Genomic DNA, 23242 nt, shown 5'->3' with positions numbered 1-23242 from the left:
AGGAACTGTGAAGAAATGACCAATATAAGGATAAAAACCACATCTGTGTTTATCTTGTATAAAATTTGAAAGCATCTAAGCCATCCTGCTTCAGGCCATGCGCTCATCCATCCCTACAGTAAGGGTGATTGTTTTCAGTCAAAAAATGGTGATTGTTTTCAGATCTCCTTGTGCAGCAGTTCTTCTGACAGGAAAAAACGGTATCACTCCTTTTTAATTGAGAATGGCACCTCAGAGACAGTTTTATCCCACCTTCTTTAAGGGCAAGCTTTTCCCCTGTCTCTCCTGACACAGCCTCTGCAGTGTGTTATGCTCTGTACTACCAGCACTAATAATTAGCAGCTGCCAGTGCCTGGAATCGCTGATGGTTTTGCATCAGTCATCTAGGTTAGGGAACAATCTGTAGATACCATAACAGTAAGTCAGATATTTAAAAAAATAAAAAAAAAAATCCTACCATCACACAGACTGTAATGACTTAATCCATATTCCTGCTTCATCAGCTTTTCCTCATCCGGTGCCCAGGCTTCCTCGCTCTGCTCCAGTGGTTTTCCAGCTCTTTTATTCGGTGGTGCAACTTGTGACTTCTAAGGCCATGGTCAGATGGCTTTGCAAGGTCGTTTCCCCTCCCTTGCAAGGCAAGCAGCCGCTTACACGAGTCTACAACTAAATTACTTTTTTTTTTCACACATTCTGTGGCTCGTCTGGTCACAGAAATGAAGATTCCCTAAAACAGCTGCGGAGAGGCCTGAAAGCCCTCACGCACCAAAGCTCCTGGGAGTACAAGGCACATAATAAAAACAGCTAAAAACGCTATGATTTTGGGGGACCGCCCTCGTTCTTCCACATGGGCCGAGTGAAGGCACCGGCAACTAGGAGGGGGCGGCGGACATGAGGAGGGGACAGCGGGCGCGGGTCCCTTGGCCGGGGGGGCTGTGCGTGCGTGCGTGCGGGAAAAATCTCCAAACCCACTATTGCGGGGGGGGAAAAAAAGGTGAAGAAAGCGCTTATTTGTAACACTGCCAACGCTCAGCGGCTGCGGGGCGGAGGGGGGGGGGGCTGCGGCCCTCCAGCGTCCCCTCAGCGCGAGCGGCGCCCCCGCCCCGCGCGGCACCGCGCTCGGCCCCCATTGGCTGCGCAGCGCCACGTGCCGCCCCCGCCCGCGCGCCGGCTCCGCTACCTGCGGCGGGGCCGCCCCCGCCCGCGCCACACAGCGGCGGGAGCGCCGCGGGGCCGGCCCGGCTGCGCCGCGGGCACCGCGCCGGGGACACCGCGGGCACAGCAGCGGGGCCAGCGCCGGCCGAGGCCGATGCGGCGGCGCGGGGCCTGCGGGCTTGGGCTGGAGCAGTCGGTAGGATGTGCCCCACCGCCAGCGCTTCCAGGTCTCTCCCTCCTTTCCAGGCAGGGAGCACCGGGGATGGGGAGGTGGGGGCTGCGGGTGCTGGAGCAGATGGGCGGTGGGAGTCGTGTTTGATTTGGGCTGGAGGGAGAGGATGTAGCTGCGGCTGTCTTGAGTTGTTCCTCTGGAATAAAATTTATAGGCGTTTGGTGAGGGATTCTGTCTTTTCATGCTTGGAGTGATGTGAATGCAAACCAGATACGGCGTCTGCTGTTGCTGCCAAAACCTTTCTGTTTCCTTCAGCACTACTCACTAAAATGTTTCCTTTTTTCCCCTTTGTGCTGAGATTTGTTTTGTATTTATTTTTTCTATTTCACTAAGTAAGATCAAAATAGAAGGCTGCTGGAGGAGAGATGTGTATTTTGCAGCTCTCTTTAGTTAGGGAAATGATTAGGAAATGTTCTTAAAATTACTGGATGTAAAGGTCTCTGCAGTGGAAAATGACTGGCTTTGTCTCATTCTGGGGAAGAGGGTGGATAAAGATGTGTATTCATTATTTTTCTAAAGAAAACTCGTTGAGATAAGTGCTCTTTTATGCTTCTAAACTGGATACATGTTTTTAAGCTGCAGCTTACGATGGGTCTGTGCAGATTCATTTCAGAGGGGGTGTTTTCCATACGGACTGTGTTATTCCATCTGTTATGCTGCAGTGGGGTTACTGTCTCCCTTTTGGATCATGCAGCAGGAAACCTTGAGCTATCTCCCAAGCCCTCTGCTAGCCAAACTCGGAGGATTTCTTTTAAGAGGTCAAAATGCAGCTGGAGAGTTAGCACATGAAAGCATTTTGATGCATTGTCTGCTTCCGTGGGATTGATGAGAAATGAGCTCATCCCTCCTCTAGTTTCCTGCAACTTCTTGGGGTTTAGGGTCCTTCCTTCTGTAGAGTTCCATCAAATTGACCAAATGATTGACAGGCAGTTAGGGGCAGGATGTAGAAGACAGAGTATGGTAGCAGAAACTTCCTTTTGCTGGGGAGAATGGGCTAAAAATATTCAATTTTGTTTGCTCTGCATACATCAGATGTGAAATGCGCTAAGACTGCTGCAGAGTTAGAGTATTTGGTGGGCAGGTTGTTTGTTTAGATTAAGAGACCCTGGAAGACTTAAGTAGTTCTTGAGTTATAATAAAGGCTAAGTAAGTGAAAAAGACCCAGACAATGCTTCCAGCTTGTCATGATGTAGTTTTCAAATTACGTGTGAGTCTGAATGAAACTTGCTCAAACAGAACACATTAAAGCATCTCCAACAGGCACGTCCCGTGCTTCGAAACCACACAACTGTAACTGGACATAGGACTTCAGGATCATGGAGGACTTCTGTGTCACAAGCAGCTCTCACTGATAATGTTATTCATAAATTATTAAGGACTTCCTTAAAACTTGCGTAGTCCGTTATTTTCCATTATTCCTATGGGAAGGCTATTCCTTTGCTGCTCAGGAATCTTTTGTCTGTAGTCCCTCTTTGTTTATGTCCACTTTTCCTGTGTGCTAACATTGTGCTTTTGTTTGGAAGGTTTGGTTTTGGCTTTGGTGTTTACATGTTTGGTGTATCTAAGGACAAACTCTCAAATCTTGTTTTGCAAAGCTGGACAAGCCAAGCTCTGTGATCTCCTTGGGAGAAGCTCTTCCTTCACCTGTCCCATCAGCACTGTGAGGTCCTGAAGTCTTAGGGATGAGGGGGTCTAAAAAGCTTCCCTTGTAAGAAATAAACTTAACTTTTTAATACCACACTGTTCACAACAGCAGTACTTTAACTCGCCCATTTCTTGCTGCTTGGCTGTGACACAGATTTCTGTGGCTCATTTGTGAATCAGAAAAATTCCAAATCCAGGTACTGCTTTCATCTGTCTCAAAGCATCAACAGCTCACTTAAGTGTTGAAGCACATCTTGTTGATGTTTCTTGTTTTTGTGTTTTAGTTATGTTTTCTTGCTGTTACTCACTTGAGAGCACCTGAAAGAGGTTTTACAGAAAAGCCTGGAAAGTTTGACTGGGGAAAAGGGTGCTAAGGCAGATGTGAAATTAAGAGAGTATCCCTGTTTTGAACACTGAACTGTCATTTAGAACCTCAGTAGGAGTTCTTTCTCTATAATATTATTTTAGCAGGCACTATTACTGTCCAAAAAGCTTCCTGTGAATGCTGCAGAGGGGAAGTGATGGTGTTACACTCTGAGTGTCTGTAGTTAAGCTGATAATTGGACTGCATTTGGAACCTTTTTTTTTGATGTTTTATCTGGATGTCTTAAGGCTAAGAGCAAGTTGTAGCCTCTGTGTATCCTTCATAAAGGAAAAGGTTGCTCAAGTAGACACAATTATGTAGTGTTGTTAACGATCTCATGACTTGGTTGCAAAGTTGATGTTGCAAAGAGGGTGTAGGAGTTACCCATTAAACAATTGGAAGAAAACACAAGTAGAGTGTCACAAGGCAAGGAAAGAAAAAGAGTGATGCCTCTAGGACACTATTGTTGCTTGGTGGCATTCTTGGCTCCAGAACAAATAATTTTCACCTGTCATCCTGTTGGTGCCTTTGAGAGTTTCTGTCAATAGCTCTGAAATTCTCATTTGCTCCTTGTTTCACTTTTTACCAATTGTGTCTACAGGAATAGTGTTCAGTAATAAGTTCTCATTTTCTAAGGAGACAGATCTTGACCAAATGAACTCCAGATTGTACAGACAGCGTTGTTTTTTAATTTTTATTGTCTGATTAAAAAGCTTTTCCAGCTAAAGTTCATTTTGTAAGATGTATTATACATTAATGTAATCAATATCCTGTTGTAGGTGTTTATAACCGTATTATAGGTGAAACTTTTTTCTGCCATCACAGATGTATTGTGCAATTAATCAAAACAACTGACTCTGTTCATTAAAACAGGTGTCAAATGCTTTTTTCATTCAATAGTAATAGGCACTAAGGAGATAATATTCTAAGGAAGTTTATCAAGTATCTGAATATGTTAAAGTGCCAACTTTACTGCAGGATTTATATAGTGGTAGATGAAGAAATAATTGGCAGATGTCACTTAATTTTTAAATTTAGCTTTGCGTTTTTCCTCTGGTGAAAAGATGTCAGTCCCTAATCTGCAACAGCTCCCTGGGCGCTGTCTCATTATGTCTTGTGATAGGGTGTGGTAGGATGGTGATCAGGAAATTATTTCAAGATAAACATCCAAGAATGAATACATTGCTACAAATTATAACACAAGAGTCTCTCATGCTTTAGCATGTTCCTGCTAAGTCTCCCTCAGATCATTAATATCACTGGAATTTTTCCTCATGCTTGTGGTTTTAGAGGATTTTTGTCATGTACCATTGAACAAAAATCCTTTAAGAAGGTATTTCAATGTTCATTTTGTCATATAAGGAGGTTTTTCCAATCAGAAACAGTTCCTTTGGGATAACTTGTCTGTTGTTCTTCTTTCCCCACTTTTCCTGAGTATTTTGTCAATATGGGCAGATGGGGACCATCCAGATAAAAGGCTTTTTACTTTCCTTGTATAGATTTTAAATCCAATTCCAACATCTGGGCAGGTTGTTAGCTTTCCTGATCTGTTAAACCTATGTTTAAAATTCAGCTGAAAAATTTGGATTCATTTCTGCAGAAGTCTTTGGAAAGTTATCTTCATTAAGTTCATCAAGGTCCTTCACCTGTGTCAGGCAATCCCTGCACAACTCCAGGGCTGAGTAGAGAATGGATTGAGATTAGCCCCAAGGAGAGGGACTTGGGTGTGCTGGTGCATGAGAGGCTGGACATGACGTGGCCTTTTGAAAAGGGCACAGACTGACAGGACAAGTGGGAATGGGTTCAAACTGGCAGAGGGCAGGGTTGGATTGGATATTAGGAAGAAATTCTTTACTGTGAGGGTGGGCAGGCCCTGGCACAGGTTGCCCAGAGAAGCTGTGGCTGCACCATTCGTGGAACTTCTTAAGGCCAGGTTGGGATGGGGCTTGGAGCAACCTGGGATAGTGGAAGGTGTCCCTGCCCATGGCAGGGAGGTTGGAACTGGATGATCCTGTGATTCTCTGAAAGTGAGGCAGTCCTTCACTACACTGCAGTTTCTGGAGTGCCTCTTGCTAGAGGATGTTCATCCCTTTTCTAGATTGATTGTTTTTTAATAACAAATTCATGTCACAAGAGAATATGTTTCCAAATTGTTTTTGTATTAAGAAATACTCTGTGTTTTGGATGGATAAAAATACCTTGGATTGCAGTTGTAAGGCAGCAGTTTGACTGTACAACACCTGTAACTGTGGAGTCCTTTGTGTATTATGGGGTGCACAACTAACTCTCCTTAGCGTCAGCATTTTTATTCTTTGCATTACCATTTCCCCCCCTAATTGTTATTGGGATTAGGCTTGATTCACTGTTGGCTTAAAAAGATTTGTTTATCATGTTTTATGTAAACAGATAGAAGTTATTTACAAAATTTTATTTTTTATGGTTTATTGTTTCCAATGAAGAGATGATGCCATTTGAAAGCATGGGAAGTATTGAAGGTATGCTTTGAGTAAGGAGACTTGGAAGGAAGAGTCCCCAAGTAGGGGACACCCTGGGGGACTTGTGGGCCTCCTATGCCACAGTAGGTAAAATGGTAAGATACAGTATTTACTCATGGGTTATTTTGTTTTTTCCAATATTAGAATTGATGATTAGCAGTTGTATTCATTGACAAAATCCTATTATTTATAAATTCCCTGAGTCAAGACTGGATTGTCCATTAAAGAGAATTGAACAGATTGTGGGATGGATATAGGAAGGAATTGGGAGAGTTTTATACTTATTTTTGAATCAGTTTTGTAATGATTGTCTTAAAGTAGAACAGAAGAGGAAGAAGTTTAAATTTCTCATATTCTTAGGTGTCATCTGAGAGGCTCTGCTTAGTGACTGACTTTGAAGCATAAACCAGAAAAACTACCACCATTCCCTTTTTTAATTTCTCAGCCCTTATGTTTTGATCCCTGAGGATTTCAGTATTGCAGAAGCAAACAAAATCAATCCTAACTGTAAATTTCACCAATCTAATTTTTGTGTTTTGACATAAATTAATAACATTCTCTTAAAATATTGTATCAATTTTGGAAACCTTAATGAAAATTAATGTCTTATCTATTTGGTCAATAATGAGGATAGATTGAAATGTGTAACCTTTTCATGGGCCCAACTCTTGCAAGTAATCACAGACGTTAAGGTTGTAGTTGTCTGTTTTTTGTCATCTGTTTTCTCCAAATGTGTCCAAAACCAATGTGTAGTTGGTTTAAGTTTTCTTAATTATTCTCTTCTAACTTCTAGCATAAAGTTTTGCAGTATATCTGTGGGATTTTTTTTTTTTTTTGGTTTAAACAGAACCGGAAATCCATGCAGAATGCGTTACTGAATAATGACCACATCTCAATAAAGAGTGCCTTGCTCAAGTTCCTTGTGTGAAAACACCTTCTCTGCTTTTCAACTTTGCCTTTCTTTTTTGAAACAAATGTTACTCAAAACCAAGTAGCTTTCATCTTATCCTTTACTGATTTTGGAGGTATGTTCAAGTAATTTATGTGCATCTGATTTCTGGGAAGAGGCGTGAAGTGAGCAGGTGGGTTTCAGGTATTTTTGCATTAGTTTTAGCTTCTGCTTCAATGCCTTCTGGAGCCCCACTGTTCGTGATTAGTAATTCCTTTACATTAATGTGACTTTCAGGTTCCATTTGCTGTGGGCTTTGCCCTGAAAGCTTCTTGGTCTTGTTACATGAACTTCAAAGGCTGCACTGTGCAGCAAGGCCTTGCTATTGACTGCCTTGTAAAGCTGGGTGTTTCCACTGCTTCTGGTGGTACTGTGAGAGGGGAAAGTTTAAGTGAAAGTGTGGGGTTGTGGTTCTGGGGGCTTGATGGGAGCCTGGTGAGGGATGCAGGTGTGTGCATTGTTCTGCACTCATGTGCAGGCTGCCTCCTCCTGTTCCCGTGCCTGCTGAGAGACCTTGGCTTTGTCTTTGGGTGAATCCAGGTGCTGTATGTAACCAAATGCGTTTTCCAGGGTGTGGCAGTGGTTATGTACAACTTGATACATGCTGCTTTTTAGCTTTTAGCATTCCCACATGAAAAGACTTCCAGAAGGCTTAAATGAATTGCTTCTGAAATACTCCAAGTGTGGAACTGTTGTCTACTTAAGAATAACAATGAGACAAAAGTAAATCATGGCGAAAAGAATAACACCACAAAAAGCTTTGGAGTATATTATATTAATGGACAATTTAGCCTTAGAAGCAGCTTTGCACAGATCACTTAAGTTCAGTAGATGAAACAAATTTAAATCCTCCAAGTGCTCACTAATTACACCACAATGAGTAGCTATAGAAACGTCACTGCAAAATGTTGCTGCAATACCACAGTGCTACTGAGCTGTTTTGTACGCAAATTGAGACGTTTGCATTTGTGGCTCTCAAAATAACTGTAGCAGGGCCCCTTCCTGCAAGAATGTAATGGTGTTTGTATGCAATATCTCTTTGGTCCTCTTGGGATCTTGGTTCTCTCTGCAAACTTGGAGATTTTTTTTTTTTTTTTTTTTTTTTTTTTTTAGATTCAGGAAGACTGTGGGAAGGGTGCACTCTAAAGTGCTTTTTACTGCCATCTTGCTCTTTTGAGCACTCTTACACCATTGTAGCCCCTGGAAGGCCTTATTGACTGGAATAAGAATGCAGGATCCAACCTGAGTAAAAAAATGCTGTGCAGGACAGATGCATTTTGATGCATTTATGTATCAGTCTGTGTATATATATATATAAACTTATTTGAGGAAGGAATCATCTGTCGTGTTCATAAATGACAAAGGTCAAACTGAAGTAAACTGTTGCAAAGGAAATGAAAACTGACATTATGTGACAAAAAAAAAGCATTGTGAGTACTAAGAGTTGGACTTGGAAAGGATGTGCTGAGGTGATTAATTATATTCTGTTTCACTGTTTCTTTTTACACATCCAGGATGAGTGAAGCAGGGAACAACTGGATTTTTTTTTTTTTTTGCTCAGAGGCTGGGAAGACTGGCTGATAGTACTTGCTTACTGCAGTCTTGCATTCCTGTTTAATTCCCTTCTGTTTTCATCACTCTCCACCTCTTCAGTGCCTTCTCTATCTTTCAGATCTCTTGCAGCCTGGTACCAAGTCTGACTCATTATTTTGTGCAGAATCCGTTCTGGCCTAGGTTCCTATGGTCTTTGATCAAGTTACCTCTTTATGTTTACCCGAGAATTATTACCTGCGTTGTTCTCTAGCTTGTTTCCTGCTTTTTCATTTTGAAAAAAGAAAAGTCCCATTTTATACTTCTCCCCATATGTGTATGTGGAGATCTGTGGGGCTGACAGATGTAATTACTGCCTTGTTTTGTGCTGTAGCAGTGTTCAGTGGTCATGTCCCTGCTGTGAACCGTCGGTGTCAGTGAGTGATCTCTTCCCTTTCCGAAACAGTGCTGAGTGCCACTTGTTTGTACTGGTGTGAGGCAGTCTCCTCTGAGGTGATCTGATGGAATGTCCTCTCTGTTCTTTGTGCAGCTGTCCTGGAGCTTCCACGTGGTCTGCAGGCCTTGTTCACTCTCTGCAGCATCCTCTGATCCCTGCTGCTGTTGTGTGCTGGTGTGATCTTGCTCTGTGAACTGTGATTGCTCCCTGTGCATCCTGACAGTGTGATCTCTGTGGATCCCTGTCATCTCCAAGATGTGTTAGTGGGAAGGTGCTGGATGAGAGCTGCTGAGTTGATTTGTCTTTGTAGTGTGGCAGGAAGGAAGTGTATCATAAAAGGTGATTGTACCAGTCGTGCTGGGATGGCACGGAACGTCTCAAGGCAGAGCAGTTTAACTTGGTGATCCATAACTGACCCTGGGATATGGTCCTTGTAACAAATTTTTTGACATCTTCACCCATGTGAACTTGAATGATTTGCTGCAAATTTTAGCTGAGAGTAAACTGATGTGGATGACGGGGGTGGTGATGTCAACACCCGGATTTGCACTCCAGTGCTGCTTTTATTCAGTGGTATAGATGCAGCCCATAAAGACAAGGTGTTGCTCTGAGAAAATGAGGAGCTTTTAAGGCTTGATAGGTTCCCTGTGACCTGCTGTCCTGTGTCCTTGTGTCCTGACAGGTTGTGTTGTAGACAAGAGCTGGATTTGATTTCCAGCTTAACTGCTAGAATTCTGGGGGACTGGGGGATGTCACTTACCCCTTAAATCTCAGAACCCTGTTCCAAGACAACCATGATGATAGTGACTTCCGATTTTAGTGTTTTCAGAGCTGCTAAAAGGGGCTGCTATAAAGGCCTGCAAACGGGTATGACAGCTCAGAGAGTCTGTGCAATTAGTAAATACAGCCAGGTGGGGAGTTTGATGTTCTTAGTGATGTCACAAAAACCAAGTTATCTGTGTTTGAGGTAAGTGGTGAAGTTTCCTGCAGGCAAAAGCCATACAGCTTTTTCTGCCTTGCTCTGTTTTGTGGGTTGTGATCACTTGCATGTGACCCTGAAAGGATGACTTGACTGTTGTCTGCTCTTCAGAGGACTTCAGATGCTGTTGTTGGTCTTTATCTCTCCTTGTCCCACCCTCACAGTGTTTTTTGGCATTTGACCTTCTATTGTGATTATCAAATTTGTTACTGAGAAATGATGATTGTGCAAAGAGACTGAGTCATCTTCCGAATTAGATACCCTTGAAATTTCAGTGGACTGGGTTTGAGATCAAGAGGGGGTACTTCTGTCTCCTCAGCTCCTTCATCCTGGTGTTCAAGAACTTCAGTTGTTTGTCAAATCAGTGTTTTCAAGTGGCAATGCAGGCTGGTTCAAATGGGACATATCACCATATACAATAACAAGGGGTGGAAAAGAGAATGAGAAAGATCATCCATAGATAAAAGTCTTCCCTTAGCCTTGCTCTTTTTTAGAAGTTCTTGTGACAGAACTCTTGGCAGGAGAACAGAAGAGGCGAACGCCTTTGCCGCGGAGAGCAGAGAGGGTCGAGCGCTGAGATCAAAGGAAGGAGTAGGGCTGAAATCCTCCACTGTGGAGGAGCAAGCTGCACCTTTCCATGGTTGGCTGATCAAAGGGAGTGCTGCTTTGGGTGGGTAGGACAGGAAAAACCCTTGCCTGTGTTCCTTCTCCTTGGAAAAACCAGCAGGCTCATATAGGTAGGCTCTTCATGGGGATTCCATCTTCCATCTTTGGTTACTGGCAGCAGCCTGTGAGATGATGTGCCAGCCTGCATTTTTCTTCCCAAAACCAGTATTGGAGTGTGCTGATATAATAATTGCAGTCTTGCTGCTCCCACAATTTCTACTTCTGGCTTATGAAGAATGCAAAGACCAATACCTGGCAACATTTTTAGAATCGTTTTTTGGTGATGCAGCTAAAATGAGTGAGTTCTTGATCACAAGGGGGTCAGGAGCAATTCAGTATTCCTGCCACCATAACTAAGAATCACAGTCTTCTCTGGGAAATAAAGTTGTCACTCCATGTACATCCTGTGAACTTTTCTTCAATTCAGCAAAAGTTATGATAACTTTTTCTTTGTTTTTTACAGCCGTGCTGAGTGACAGTAACTCTGTGAAGCTAAAGAGTGATCGTTCACCTCCTGTGCAATGGTGTAAGGTGGCTGCACATGAAGATGAGAAGACCAAGCTGGTTTTTAAAAGGTACTCGCAAGTAAGTGTCATTGTCACAGCTACACAGAGGACAGTTGTTCTCCCCCCAGCCTGGGCAGTTACAAAAAAGATGCAGAAATCAAGGCATGGGATTACCACGGGCTTTGAACAGAGAGTTAGGCACACAGCTTTCTGTGGGACACTGAAAACACTTTCTGGAGCCCAGGTTAACTTGTTGTAGTACCTGTTTTCCCAAGCCAAAGTGAGATCCTAGTACTTCACTCACAAGTATTTCCAATCATTTTTTTGTATGCAGATAAATAACAATGCTGAGACTTTTGTACAGCCTGATAACTGAGGGAATGAAAGGCCAGTGGATGTTGAGTGAGTATCCTGGGGAGGTGTTTTCATAGTTATTTTGCTATGAAGACTTCTGGAATGCTACATCAAAAACCTTACTCCATTGTTTGTAGCTTGACATCAAATTAGAATTAAAGACTGTGTACACATGTAGATCCAGGACCATATTTTATACCTAGAAAGCTCACTACTGTGATGCCACGTGAATTTTTAGGTCTTAAAGCTTAAAAAACCCAAAGACAAACTGTTACATCCACAGGTGGATATAACCTGAATGTAGCAGCCCCAGCTGAACCTGGGGATACTTGATAAACTTCTGGAGGAAAACCAGCCTCATTTGTCAGCTGTGAATCCCCTGCTTTCTGCCCGTTGGCTGATCTCCAGGGGTTGCAGCCTAACATGCTAATGAAGCTCTTAGATCACCTATCAGTGGAAAAGGTAATTTAATTACGTGAGATGTGAGAACAGTGCTGCTTTTCCAGTGGTCACCTTGTCTGCAGCCTGTACTGCACACTGAGTGCCAGGATTGCATCTCTTAGTTCATATAGTACAAACTTTAAAAAAAAAACATTGGAAATCTGTATTAACTTCATCTGAAAGGGTTTCAAGAAGCATTGGGCACTTAATAACTTATATATTATTTCAAGACATTTAAACAAATGTCCAGTTCTTAGGAAACAATAGGAAATGAAAATCAGTAATAAAGCTCAAACTACATACTTGAGCAACAACCACAACTTTAACCAAATAATGATGTAAGTATTCTGTAGATGGGCTTAAACATGCAATGAGCTAAGTGACTGTTTGGACATCAACAGTGGTATTCCTTAGGAATGAGAAATTAGTAGCTCAAAAATATAAATAGTCTATGTTCTTCAATTTTAAAGTTGGTTGGACTTTTTCTTCTGCTTGTTTTGGGGGTGTAAGTAACTAAGGCTTCTTGATATAAACCTGAGCATCTAAGTTCTGCATTCTGGCCTGCCAGTGAGTTGGAAGTTTTGTTTCACTGGTGGCCATTGGCCCAAAATCATGCAATTTGAAGTTCCAGCGTATTTTTTAGCTTGCATGGAAGTATGTATTCCAAGACAGAGTTGACCTTCAAAGAAGAAAAAAAGTCACTCTTAGTTTCATTATGTGAAGAGAACTGTTTGACTCATCAGAGATGCATTTAAAGTATATAATGCAGGCATTTTCTTTATCCAAGCATCTATATATGTTCATGCTCTCCTGCAGATAACTTTGAAGAGTTATGAGAGACTTGAAGTGAACAAGCCATAGGGTTTTTTTGTTTGATTCAAATGCAAGTATTCACGTGAATTTCAACTATCTTAAATTTGCTTAAAAATATTGATTTAATAGTTGATTGAACATGGGAAAAAAGATTTTTTTTTTTGTTTGTTTCTCTCTCCTACCCCTCACTGTCCTGTTTGTTTTTAGAATTCTTGCACTGTTTGTGGTTGGAGGGTGCTTCTTTTATATCCTCAAATTACATTTTGGCCCTGAGGAATGTGACAGAACAAAAATGCCGTATGTGGACCTTGATCGTGTAAGGGTTGGTATCTTTTGACTTTTTTTATTTTTCACTTAGCTTAAAAAAAAAGTTATTAATTGACAATACAAGAGTTATAGGGTTCTGTACAAAGAACTAGAATGCTGAAATAATCTGTTGAGCAGAAGTATATTTTGCTTCATTTCATGTCATAGACATTCTGGTTTTTGTTCTTGTAAAGTTACAACAGAAGCATGCAGAGAAACTGGGTTTTTAGGGGTAAAATTAGATAACTGTGACTTTAACATTTGAAATGGATGTGTCATATCGTTGTATCAGTGCAGATGACACTGGTGATCAGAGGATTGATGTAAATGAAAAGTAACATATTAAAAAACCTGAAACAAGCCAAACCTAACATGTTAAACCAAAGGGCTTGTTTTTTTTTTCACCAAAGCCGGTTTCCCAGTCTGCTTTGCCTTGTAGTTGCACAGATGTTTTTGGAATCACAGGGCAAATGTCCGGGAGGGTGCAGCTATTATTTAATTTGTTCATTTAAGGTAGCAGTTACTTACTTTAGCTACAGTTTTGCATGTGGCTTTTCAACAGGTGTAACAGGCTAAAGCCTTTGCTACTTATCCTATTTGCACTTTATAACAGAACTTACCTGGCTTAGAGCTGTTACATTTCTGTCTTTGAATGTCTCAATGCTAAAAGGCAACCTACAGCAGAAGCCCTGGCTTAAGACAGTCTCATTTTAGCATTACTGCACGTGCATCCTGCCCCACCTCCCATCATCGAGCCCTTCTGACCCTCTTTGCCTCCCCTTTTTTCTCATTTGACTTACTTATTTTTTCAACAACAGATTCTTGATTATGAAGAACAAACACTTTAAATCAAGCAAACCTAAAGACTTCGTGAACTGTGTTTAATGCTTTTTCATTATTTGTTTTGTTTGTGTTAGATGCAGGATGAACAAAGAGCATCTCTCTGGTCTGGTTAGGTAGTAGATAGTTACAAAGTGTTTGAGGCAATTGTCAAGTGATTTGCATTAATTTTTACTGATAGGGTGTGCAAATATCAGCCTTAAAATGGGGCTCTTCCAAAGATGCAGTAACTCTTGCCAGCACAGTACAGCGTGAAGTCACTCAGTCATGCTTTGCCCAGTGTGGTGTTTATGCCCAAACTTGCAGAAACCTTCACAATGGTGGCAGAGGAAGTTCTGTAGATCAATCTCAGTTAAAAAAACCCCCGGAAAACCAGCAGCAAAACTTCCCTTCTTGTGCCCACAGATATACACTACTGTTCCTTAACAGTAGAGGAGAGCTAAATCAGCAGTAGATTTGAATCTTGTGTCTCTGACTGCTATGTTTACTCATGGGTTATTTTTAAATACAGTGGAGGAAAAACCAGCAGAGTTTATTGGGAAAGTTATGATGCAAACAAGATTTTATTTTAACTGATAAAAGTAATACCTTTGCTGTTTCTCTTTCTACATCAGATACCAGCTTGCCACTACAAATTTCTAAAAATGTACATTAATAGTGTTTTGGTTTTATTACAAGATGGATCAATATGTAGTTTTGTCTGTCACTTTAATCTTTTTATGCAATATGGAATTCTAGTCTCTTATTTTGGTGACTAGTCTTTGGCAGAAGACCCCAAACACCCCCCCTTGTAATTCCTTTTAAAGTCATGTTTTAGTCTTTAGCACTTTAGCAATATTTATGGAAGAAGTATTGCTTCATTCTGGTAAGCGAGTCCAGCTGCTGTTGCACAGAACTTTTACCCTATGGATGTGTCTCTGGTAGAATCCTACCACAGGCAGAACTCAGATCATGCAGTTGAGCAGTGGAGTAGAATTCCACTTGCTGCTAAATTGGATGGGTAGAAGTATGTCTATATTTTTTTTATTTGGTGTTGCAAATGATAGTACTAATGGCTCATTTTCACTTAGCACTTCTTTTAGCCTAATATATTCTTTAGAAAACCTCTTACCTAGATTTAAGGGGTTGAGTGGAGAGGAATTCCTCTGCAGGTTTTCACTTTGCTCTGGTTTGTATCCGCATTTTAGGAAATGCTTTAAAATGTGTTGTACTTCCACACTGAAGCTTTCTTTGTAACCCCTGTGTTTGCTAAACTGCTGGTGGTCAGCTGGTGGGCTACATTCCAAGGGCTTTGTGCATTCCTGCAGCTGGCCTTCCTGGCTGAAACCCCGTGTGTTTTGTTTCAGAGGGCACAGCAATTTGCCAGTGCCGCATTGCAGGAGCAGTGCCGACCTTCTTATGTGAAGAAGGAAATGGGGAAGTTGTTTGCAGAGAAATACAGCGTGGACATATCTCCCTTTGTAAGGAAAAATATAAATGAAGATGAAGCTTTATTTAAATATGAACCTCCATTTGGATTTCACAAGTTCTTTGATAAACTTAAAGATCTCCTTGAACTCTTACCTGAGCATGATTTACCAGAAGATTTGAAGTCAAAACATTGTAAGCGTTGTGTTGTTGTTGGCAGTGGTGGAATTCTTTATGGATCAGAGCTGGGTCACTTACTGAATCAGTTTGATATTGTTATAAGGTATGTATTTCCCATTTAAGGAGTCCAACTACTTCATCATTATTTTATGAGCCAGAATTGTTTTTTAAGGGGAAAATATCTCCAACATTTATGTTACTTAAAAGACTGCTTATAAAAGTGCTTTTGAGAAATTTAATTGTGACTTGGTGGAATTTGAAGTCTTAGGAGCAAAATAAATTGTCATGTTTACAGGAAAGGACTTCAGGTACAAAAATCACATGGGCAGAAACTAGATATAAACTAGTGACATCATGGACAAGTAGACAGTACTGGATTTATTCTTTCACATTTTAAAGCTTTCAAATCTTAACTTTCAGGATAAGGACTCACCTCTGCTTTTTTCCCCATGGCCAGTTTGGGTGCTTATTTGAAAGATTATTTTATAACAGCTATTTCAAACACAATAAAAATTAATTGATGTTTCAGTACACAGTTTGCTTACACACTTTATAGCACACTTATCTTCCCTTATCTTTATGAGGTCAGTGACTGCTTTTTCTGATTGCCCATGATTTCTGACATCTGAATTACATGCTCTGTATTTGTGCCTTCTGAACATTACAGTTTGACCTCTCCTTCTTGTTTTGAATCATGTAAAGTTACAAATAAATTTAATACAAGCATTTTTCCCAATATTTTTTTTTTTTGGAAACTAAGGCTTGCTCCTCCTGTAAAGGGAATAATTCATTGAGTCAATAGCCCTTATTCAAAGGGAAAGAAACCTGTTAGCAAGTGGAGGGGCAGAGAATTTGCATTAGCTGTCCTCTGAAATTAGGGCTGGCAGGATGAAGGTGATTTTTTTGTTGATATAGAAAAGTTTGCAGGGCTTGAGCTGTTCTGCAGAACTCATGGCATCAAGATGATGACATTCTTGTCAGCGGTGTGCCAGCATCTTAAGTTTTTGCTGAGCTGGAGTGATATAAACCCACAGAATGCATTACATTGCATTGTAGGGATAATTTGAATGATTTTTTGTGTGGAATACTTGAGTGTGTGTGTATATATAAATATATATATATGATAAGGATAACACAGGCAACTTTGTGTGTTTTCTTCCCCTTCCACTTTTATGCCTCTCTGAGTTGACACAAGGCAATAGATATGAATTTCTGCAATGCTGTCTTAAAGTCACTTTACTCTTCAAGCTTTTCTTTCTGAAGTCCTGCACTTGTGCCATTTAATCAGGAAATAGAATTGGCTTCCTCCCAAAGATAAGGGCTGGAAGAGTGCACGAGATAAGGAACATGGGGGTTGTGAGAAAACACCATAGTCTGTTCTGTTAAAAATCTGGGGGCCAAATAACAAGTTTTTGCTTAGTGTCTGATATTTTAGTGAGATTGTAACGTGTTTATTTAGTACCTCTCCATTGTGGGCTTCTTTTCCCCTAGGTTAAATGATGCACCAGTTCAAGGCTACACAGATCACGTCGGTAACAAAACAACAATACGGATGACTTACCCCGAAGGAGCCCCCCTTTCTGAACATGAGTATCCTCCTGCAAGCTTGTTTGTGGCTGTTTTGTTTAAAAGTGTTGATTTCAACTGGCTTCAAGCCATGATAAAAAATGAAACCTTGGTATGTAACATGACAGTCTTATCTACCTGTATGTTTGTTTGTTTTGTTTTGTAATGCTTAAAGAAGCTGATTGATCTGTTGCTTCCTGATTTATCATGCTGAGGATCTTTTCTATAACCTTGTGGGTTTTTTTTAGCTTTGTCTCCTAGTTACAGTTGGACCAGCATTTGTGTTGAAGCCCCATGCTGACAGTAACACTTCTTTTTTGTGGAGATATTGGTGGTTTGCACCAGGCTACGTGACATACTGGGTGTCCACTAAAGTGGAATTCATTTCACATTAGGTTTAAGTGACTTTAACAAGTCTGCAGAGCCCAAAATAGAAATGTGATTTCTGAATGCCAGTCTGGTTTTTTAGCAGCTAAAGTCTGTTCTGCTACAATGGGCATACATGCAGTCAACATGTAACTGAACATTTTTCTGGGGTTCCTAAATCATGAGGTTGCTTATTTTTCACAAAACATTTAAAGAAGTGCTGAGATTCCTAAGGAACTGGGGGAAGGATTTCATGTTTCTAAATTAATTTGATTTGGTGGCTTCCACTTCTTTCAATCTGCAGGCAGATAATTTCACCAAATAAAAATTACTGAGAGAGATTTAGAAGAAGGCCTGTCAAGTTTTTTAACAGTTTGATCTATGCTAGTTTAGGTACTCCAAATTCCCTTCTTAATTCTATGATTTTTACAATATGAGAAGGTCTGTTTAATCTTGAGCATGACTGTCTACTGTTACACTGAAGAGCCAGGAAGATGCTTAAGGGACTGGAGCATCTCTACCATGAGGAAAGACTGATAGAGCTGGGAGTGTTTAGCCTAGAGAAGAGAAGGCTTGTGGGGGATCTTATTAATGTACATAAATATATGAGGGGAGGGTGCAAAGAGGATGGAGCCAGGCTCTTTTTGGTGGTGCCCAGTGATAGGACAAGAGGGAGCTTGTCAAGTTGAATATCCATGGACATCTTTCTCACAATAATCTAGACGTGGTCCTGAGCATCTGGCTCGAGGTGTCTGCTTGAGCCAGGGGAGTTGGACCATGTGATCTCCAGAGGTCCCTTCCATCCTCAACAGCTCTGTGATTCTGTGAACTGCAAACCTACTTCTCTCGAATACTCAGCTGTCAGTTGGCTCAGCTCTCTGTGCAGGCACTGGTACTGAAATAAACTGATCCAGAGCATGGCTGGGAAAATGGGAGCGCTGCAACTTGGATTTGATCAGTTCAAGCTGCTGTTCCTTAAAGCCTGTTTAAAAATATAGGTCTGTTGCAGCTGTATCAGTTCTATCATTTGCATGGAATGTTGCCCATTCCATGGAAAGACTTGTAGAATTAGTGTGATACGGTGTTTTTTCTTCCATTAGCAGGCATCTAGCTAAATGCAGTGGCATGAGATCAGAATCTGAGTTTCTGAGCCCTGTGTAAATCCTCTTCTGAAGGGTTACATTCATCACTCAGTGGATGCTGTCAAACAACAGCTCTTCACTTCAAAGCTTGAGCACAATTGTTTTAAATCCAGTGCTTGCTTCAGAATGCCTGGTTAATGTTTGTGGGAAACTGTGGTTCCCTTCCCCATTTCTTTAAATACTGTTGCCTGCTCAGCTGTGCTGGGATAGCCTGAAGAATCTATGGGTGCTGGTGAATATGTTGACTGATTAACACGAAGTGCAGTCAAATATTTAGAATAAACAACTATTCCCTCTGCTGTCCTCTCTGCGGTTCCAGATACTTGAAAGGTTTTTCCTCTTTTGGGTGAGTCATTTGATCTGTAAACTGATATTTCTGAACCACCTTAGCTGTAAACTATTTGCTGAATTTTTCAGGGTCACTGGTGAATTCTGTAACTTGTGTGCTTTGTCTCTCTCAGTGTTTCCCTTTGAACTGTATTTTTTATTTATCTTAGCCTCTGTGGGTGAGACTCTTCTTTTGGAAGGAGGTTGCTGAGAAAATTCCTTTCACATCAAAGCAGTTTCGGATTCTGAATCCAGTCATTATCAAGGAGACAGCTTTAGACATTTTACAGTTCCCTGAGCCTCGATCAAAATTCTGGGGTTGGGATAAGGTAAGAAGTTTCCTTTTACCAAAAGGAGACAGTAAAATACAAGGTAAACAAAATGAGAAACTGAAAAAAGTTTTGGTCTCTTTACTTTCTCTGTGCAGTTTTAGAGCTGGTCTCAGGTAATAGGGAAATTAATGTGCTTTCAAAAGAGTCTTGTATTTTCTTGTGCAAAATCAAAGTAAGATTTCAGCTCACCTTTTTAGATGAGGTGTTTTCCTGTGTATGCTGACATGAAATGGCATTCAGATGCAGCCAGACATAAACTCATTCCAGTGTTTAAAAACATGTATTTGATGTATGTTAAGCCTGTTAAGAACAGCCCTGTTAAGCCAAACCAGCCATCAGCTGTAGACAGATGTGTCTCCAGCTGCAGGGAAAGCAGAGACAGTCTGGAAACCAGGCTAGTGTAAAGCAGCCTTCCAGCTGTTGGAATTACTGTGTCTGCCACAGTATGCTCAGTAGCAGCTGATGGGCATTTCCTCCCTCCATGTCCTTTGCTCCAGCAGTGGCACAGAGTGATGGATTGCCTGGTTTAATTATATACTGCATTTTTGTTACTTTGATTGTGTGTTTGAGAAGTTGGATGTCACTATTCCTCTTGAACTACAAAAAATACTGACTAGCCCCTATCTTTTTATGTTTTGTGTGAAAGCACTTAAGATTATTGCACAAATATTTGAAGGATCTTCTCACATTTATTTATCATCAAGCTAAGTATCTTCATTGTACTGTACTATATTTGCCTGCTTCACAGGTTGTTCAGTGAAAAATCATATTCTGAAGAATACTGTTAGAGAACCTGATGTTGCTCAAGACTGAAATAAGTACATCAAGAAATGTCAAGTTTAACTCTGTCAGGAGTTGTTTGAAGTGAAGGTTCACTTGCAGTTTAATTACACAGTGATAGGGCATCTTGCCTTCGAGGAAAAAAAAAAAAGTGTTGACAGCCAAAAGCTTCATTAAATGCAAGTACTTAAGTTGTACTGGTATTTTACCTTGGAGTTTTCAGTTTTATTTGATCACTGAATTGATTTTTAGTTGTAGCTTTAATTGATTTCATTTTTTAATGAGGAGAGGGAATAGACAAAGCCACTGAATTGTGTAAAGTGTTTATAAACCTAGTAAAGGACAATATGTTTGAACTGAGCAAATTTCACTTTTCTCCCTTTTTAGAATGTACCTACAATTGGGGTCACAGCAGTTGTTCTGGCCACACATTTATGTGATGAAGTGAGCTTAGCAGGATTTGGATATGACCTGGATCAGCCCAGCACACCTTTGCACTATTACAACAACCTCTGCATGGCTGCCATGAAAGAACAAACTATGCACAATGTGACAAGTGAGACAAAATTCCTGCAAAAACTGATCACAGCAAAAGTTGTCAAAGACCTCACTGGAGGGATACACTGTGAATTCTGCAGCAAAGACAGCTAGTGACCAACGTGCAGCATGGATGGGATTTGTTACTTTTCCAGAGGTTCAGTTGGATCAACCCTTTCCCTACCTTTAGTTCTTTAAAGCATCCACGGAATAGATGTGGAATCCCTGCTGCCTTTTTTAATGCCGTGTTCAAGTTGTCGGACTTTTAAGTTAATTTTCCTGTCAGATTTTACTTTGCACATTTCTGTGAATAGCTATGTAAATATGACTTGGAGTTGAAAGACATCCATTTAAAGTATTTAATGTTTTAAGTTGTCTGAATAAAAGCAGATTGTTTTGTTTTCAGATGCGCACATGGCTGGCCTGAATTGTCTAGCAGTATGCAAGAGTTTTTTCCACTGATCTGCTGTCTTTGTTGGTCCAGGTCTTGGTGTCTTGACTCCTTTTCATGTGTGCCATGAAAAGAAAGGCATAGGCTTCTTGAGTCTTTCATGTCTTGAACTTGAGCATTGCATTCACCCCTAAAATATTTATATTCTTTTGCGAATACATTTTTTTGGGGGTGAAGGACAGATGTAGGAGTGGAGTTGAAGGAAAAGGAATTGTTGTGGCAACAACTGAGTAGTAAGTACTTTGATGTTCATGATTAATACATCAATGGTTTTAATATCAATGTTTTGGGTTAGAATCCTGCTTTGTGAAGCACATTTGGGCCCAGGGCACTCTAGAAGAGGATTTAGCCAAGAGGAGGCTTTAGCCCAAAAGTCATTTGTCATTTCTGTTCCTGAAGACCCATCTAAATGTTTCCAACTAAATGATCTGCAGCAGAGTTCAGCTACCCCAATTAAAGAAGTGGCATTAATACAAAATCTGCCCTTTAAAAAAAATCTTTTTTTGAGTGACTCAGTAATTTCTGGTTCTATGAAACACTAGTTTGTATGAATCATTTAGCAATACTAGAATCTATGATTAGATTACAATTTCCACTGGTTAACTTTATGATCCTTAAGTAATTAATTATAGATATCGTCACCTTAATAGTTTGCAATGCTGATAACCCATGTGAAGTCCAGTATTGACTATTTGATTGGAGAGGTAGAGTTGTTAATTTTCTCCCAAGTCAGTAATTGGGTGAATGTACAAGTTAAGAAGAAAATCACTTTAAGAAAGTAGTATAATCTAGTAGCCAGCTAGATAACTGCTGAAAGCAGCATAATTAAAAAACAAAAAGAGAAAAGAAAGCTATAGCTGTATGTTCTTGGGGGTGGAAATCAGTGCACTGCAAAGTCACTGGACTGTGCAAATCTGTAAGCAAGCTTTAATGTTAATTTTTATTTTGTTATTAGTAGAGTATCAGGTATGACTGTTTGCACTGAGGAGTTGTGTTACTCAATCTACAGTATGTGAAAAAGGCTTCCTTTAGGACTGAAAGCTTGTCAGCAAATTGATCAAAGGTTGGCCTAGAAACATTGTTCATAGTCAGGAACTCTCCACATGGTGAATGTTCCCACTTTTCTTTGTTATGGACAAAGATATGAATGACGTTGTAGTTCCAAGTTTTCAAACTACTCAAGTGGAAATGCAAGATTAGGGTGGTTGTGTTTTGGGTTTTTATTTCAGGAAGAGAAGATCTAATGAATGATGATGTTGGAATGCAGGAGCAGCAGACTGATGCTCACTGTTATACTGAGAGGCAATGGAAGGACACCAGATCATAAAACATAACTGAAGAAAGTTGTGGACCTCGTCCTTCCTAAATTCCACATACCTCTATGTCCTTGAAAGTCAGTTGTGGGGGGGTGAATAAATTTGAAAATCAGAAATTCTTGTCTCTGTGTTCATAGCAAAAATATTAGTCTAGCTTCTTCCTCCATGAAAAGCATTAATTTTTATGCTTGCAATAAAGTTCTAATCTGGGGGGGGGGGGGGGGGGGTTGGTTTGTAAGTATATTATTATTTAATTTAAAAGTATTTCAAGTGTGAAGAGTTTTATACAAATAGTCCTTTAGTTAATATATTAAAATGTGGTAACTATTTTCTTGTGGTATTTAAACTGGAAGCAGAATACTTTAATTTTGTTTAGTATTAATGAAATTTTGGAAGACTTCAGAATGTGTGTTGGGAGGATGTCCTGAGTACACCAGAAGTCTGTGTTTCTGAGCACCTGGTCCCTCACCAGTTTGTTTTATTCAGCAACTTAATCAGTTGATTAATGTAAATGCCAATAGCTTTTTGGAGATGCTGTATTTACTGTCAAATTCGCAAATTGTGTGGATGTAGGATTAGATTTCCTACCTGTTTTATGGCTTGTAATAAAACCTTGTTCTCCATGGTAGTCTGTGCAGACTCGACACTCTGTGAAATGGCAGCAAAAAGCAATAAAGTGATGAAACCACTTTCTATTTATGTATTTGTCTCTCAGTTCCATTTGTTCTCCCTCCTTTGTTAAGGATTTTTCATGTCTTGCTGATCCAGTTGAAAGTCTTGATGCAATCCCAGGTACCCAAAAACAGGAATGGTGGTAGCTGGTAGCTTTTTCTCTGTTCATTTATGCCTTTTTAATACCTGACAGTGGAATTACCTGTCTGGTGCTTGGAAGGGAGAATCCCTCTCAACGCTGACCATATTGTGAGCCTCCAGGATTTTGAAGTTAATGTGGATGAGAGTATTTTGGACTGGGTTATAGCATTGCCCTTAAAATCAGGAGTGTGTCTCCTTCAGTGGTATAAACAGACTGCAGCTTCTTGTCTGTGCCTCAGCCTTGCTGGAAGTGAGGTAAGAACAAAGCTGTCTGTGTTCTGTTGCTGTTTCACA

At 40.5% G+C, this 23242-nt stretch overlaps 1 protein-coding gene across 3 annotated transcripts; it reads left to right on the top strand.

Annotated features, from left to right (window-relative positions):
* Positions 1 to 1245: 1245 nt before the first annotated feature.
* On the top strand, positions 1246 to 22331 carry ST3GAL5 (ST3 beta-galactoside alpha-2,3-sialyltransferase 5). 3 transcript variants are annotated; one of them, XM_082281453.1, is made up of 7 exons: positions 1246 to 1382; positions 10935 to 11046; positions 12793 to 12907; positions 15078 to 15421; positions 16810 to 16996; positions 18890 to 19048; positions 20219 to 22331. In XM_082281453.1, exons 1-7 carry the CDS (start codon positions 1310 to 1312, stop codon positions 20480 to 20482), a joined length of 1254 nt encoding a protein of 417 aa, XP_082137579.1. In that variant the 5' UTR covers positions 1246 to 1309; the 3' UTR covers positions 20483 to 22331. The 3 variants fall into 3 exon arrangements, with proteins under 3 accessions (XP_082137579.1, XP_082137580.1, XP_082137581.1); XM_082281454.1 differs by having other exon boundaries at positions 1251 to 1382; positions 10935 to 11056; XM_082281455.1 differs by lacking the exons at positions 1246 to 1382; positions 10935 to 11046 and adding an exon at positions 11347 to 11379.
* Positions 22332 to 23242: the final 911 nt, after the last annotated feature.

The sequence above is a fragment of the Coloeus monedula genome (assembly GCF_965178545.1).
Source record: "Coloeus monedula genome assembly, chromosome: 5".
In the NCBI taxonomy this organism is placed as follows: Eukaryota; Metazoa; Chordata; class Aves; order Passeriformes; family Corvidae; genus Coloeus; species Coloeus monedula.
The sequence above is the reverse complement of the archived record's forward strand: the minus strand, read 5'-3'. Positions and strand labels throughout refer to the sequence as shown.

What these genes read in the sequence shown, in the direction of transcription:
- ST3GAL5 (XM_082281453.1), top strand. Translation starts at nt 1,310, where the DNA reads ATGCGGCGGCGCGGGGCCTGCGGGCTTGGGCTGGAGCAGTCGGTAGGA. An exon ending in TGGACCTTGATCGTGTAAGG is followed by an intron (nt 12,908 to 15,077) that starts GTTGGTATCTTT and finishes GTTTTGTTTCAG; the next exon opens with AGGGCACAGCAATTTGCCAG. An exon ending in CAGTTTGATATTGTTATAAG is followed by an intron (nt 15,422 to 16,809) that starts GTATGTATTTCC and finishes CTTTTCCCCTAG; the next exon opens with GTTAAATGATGCACCAGTTC.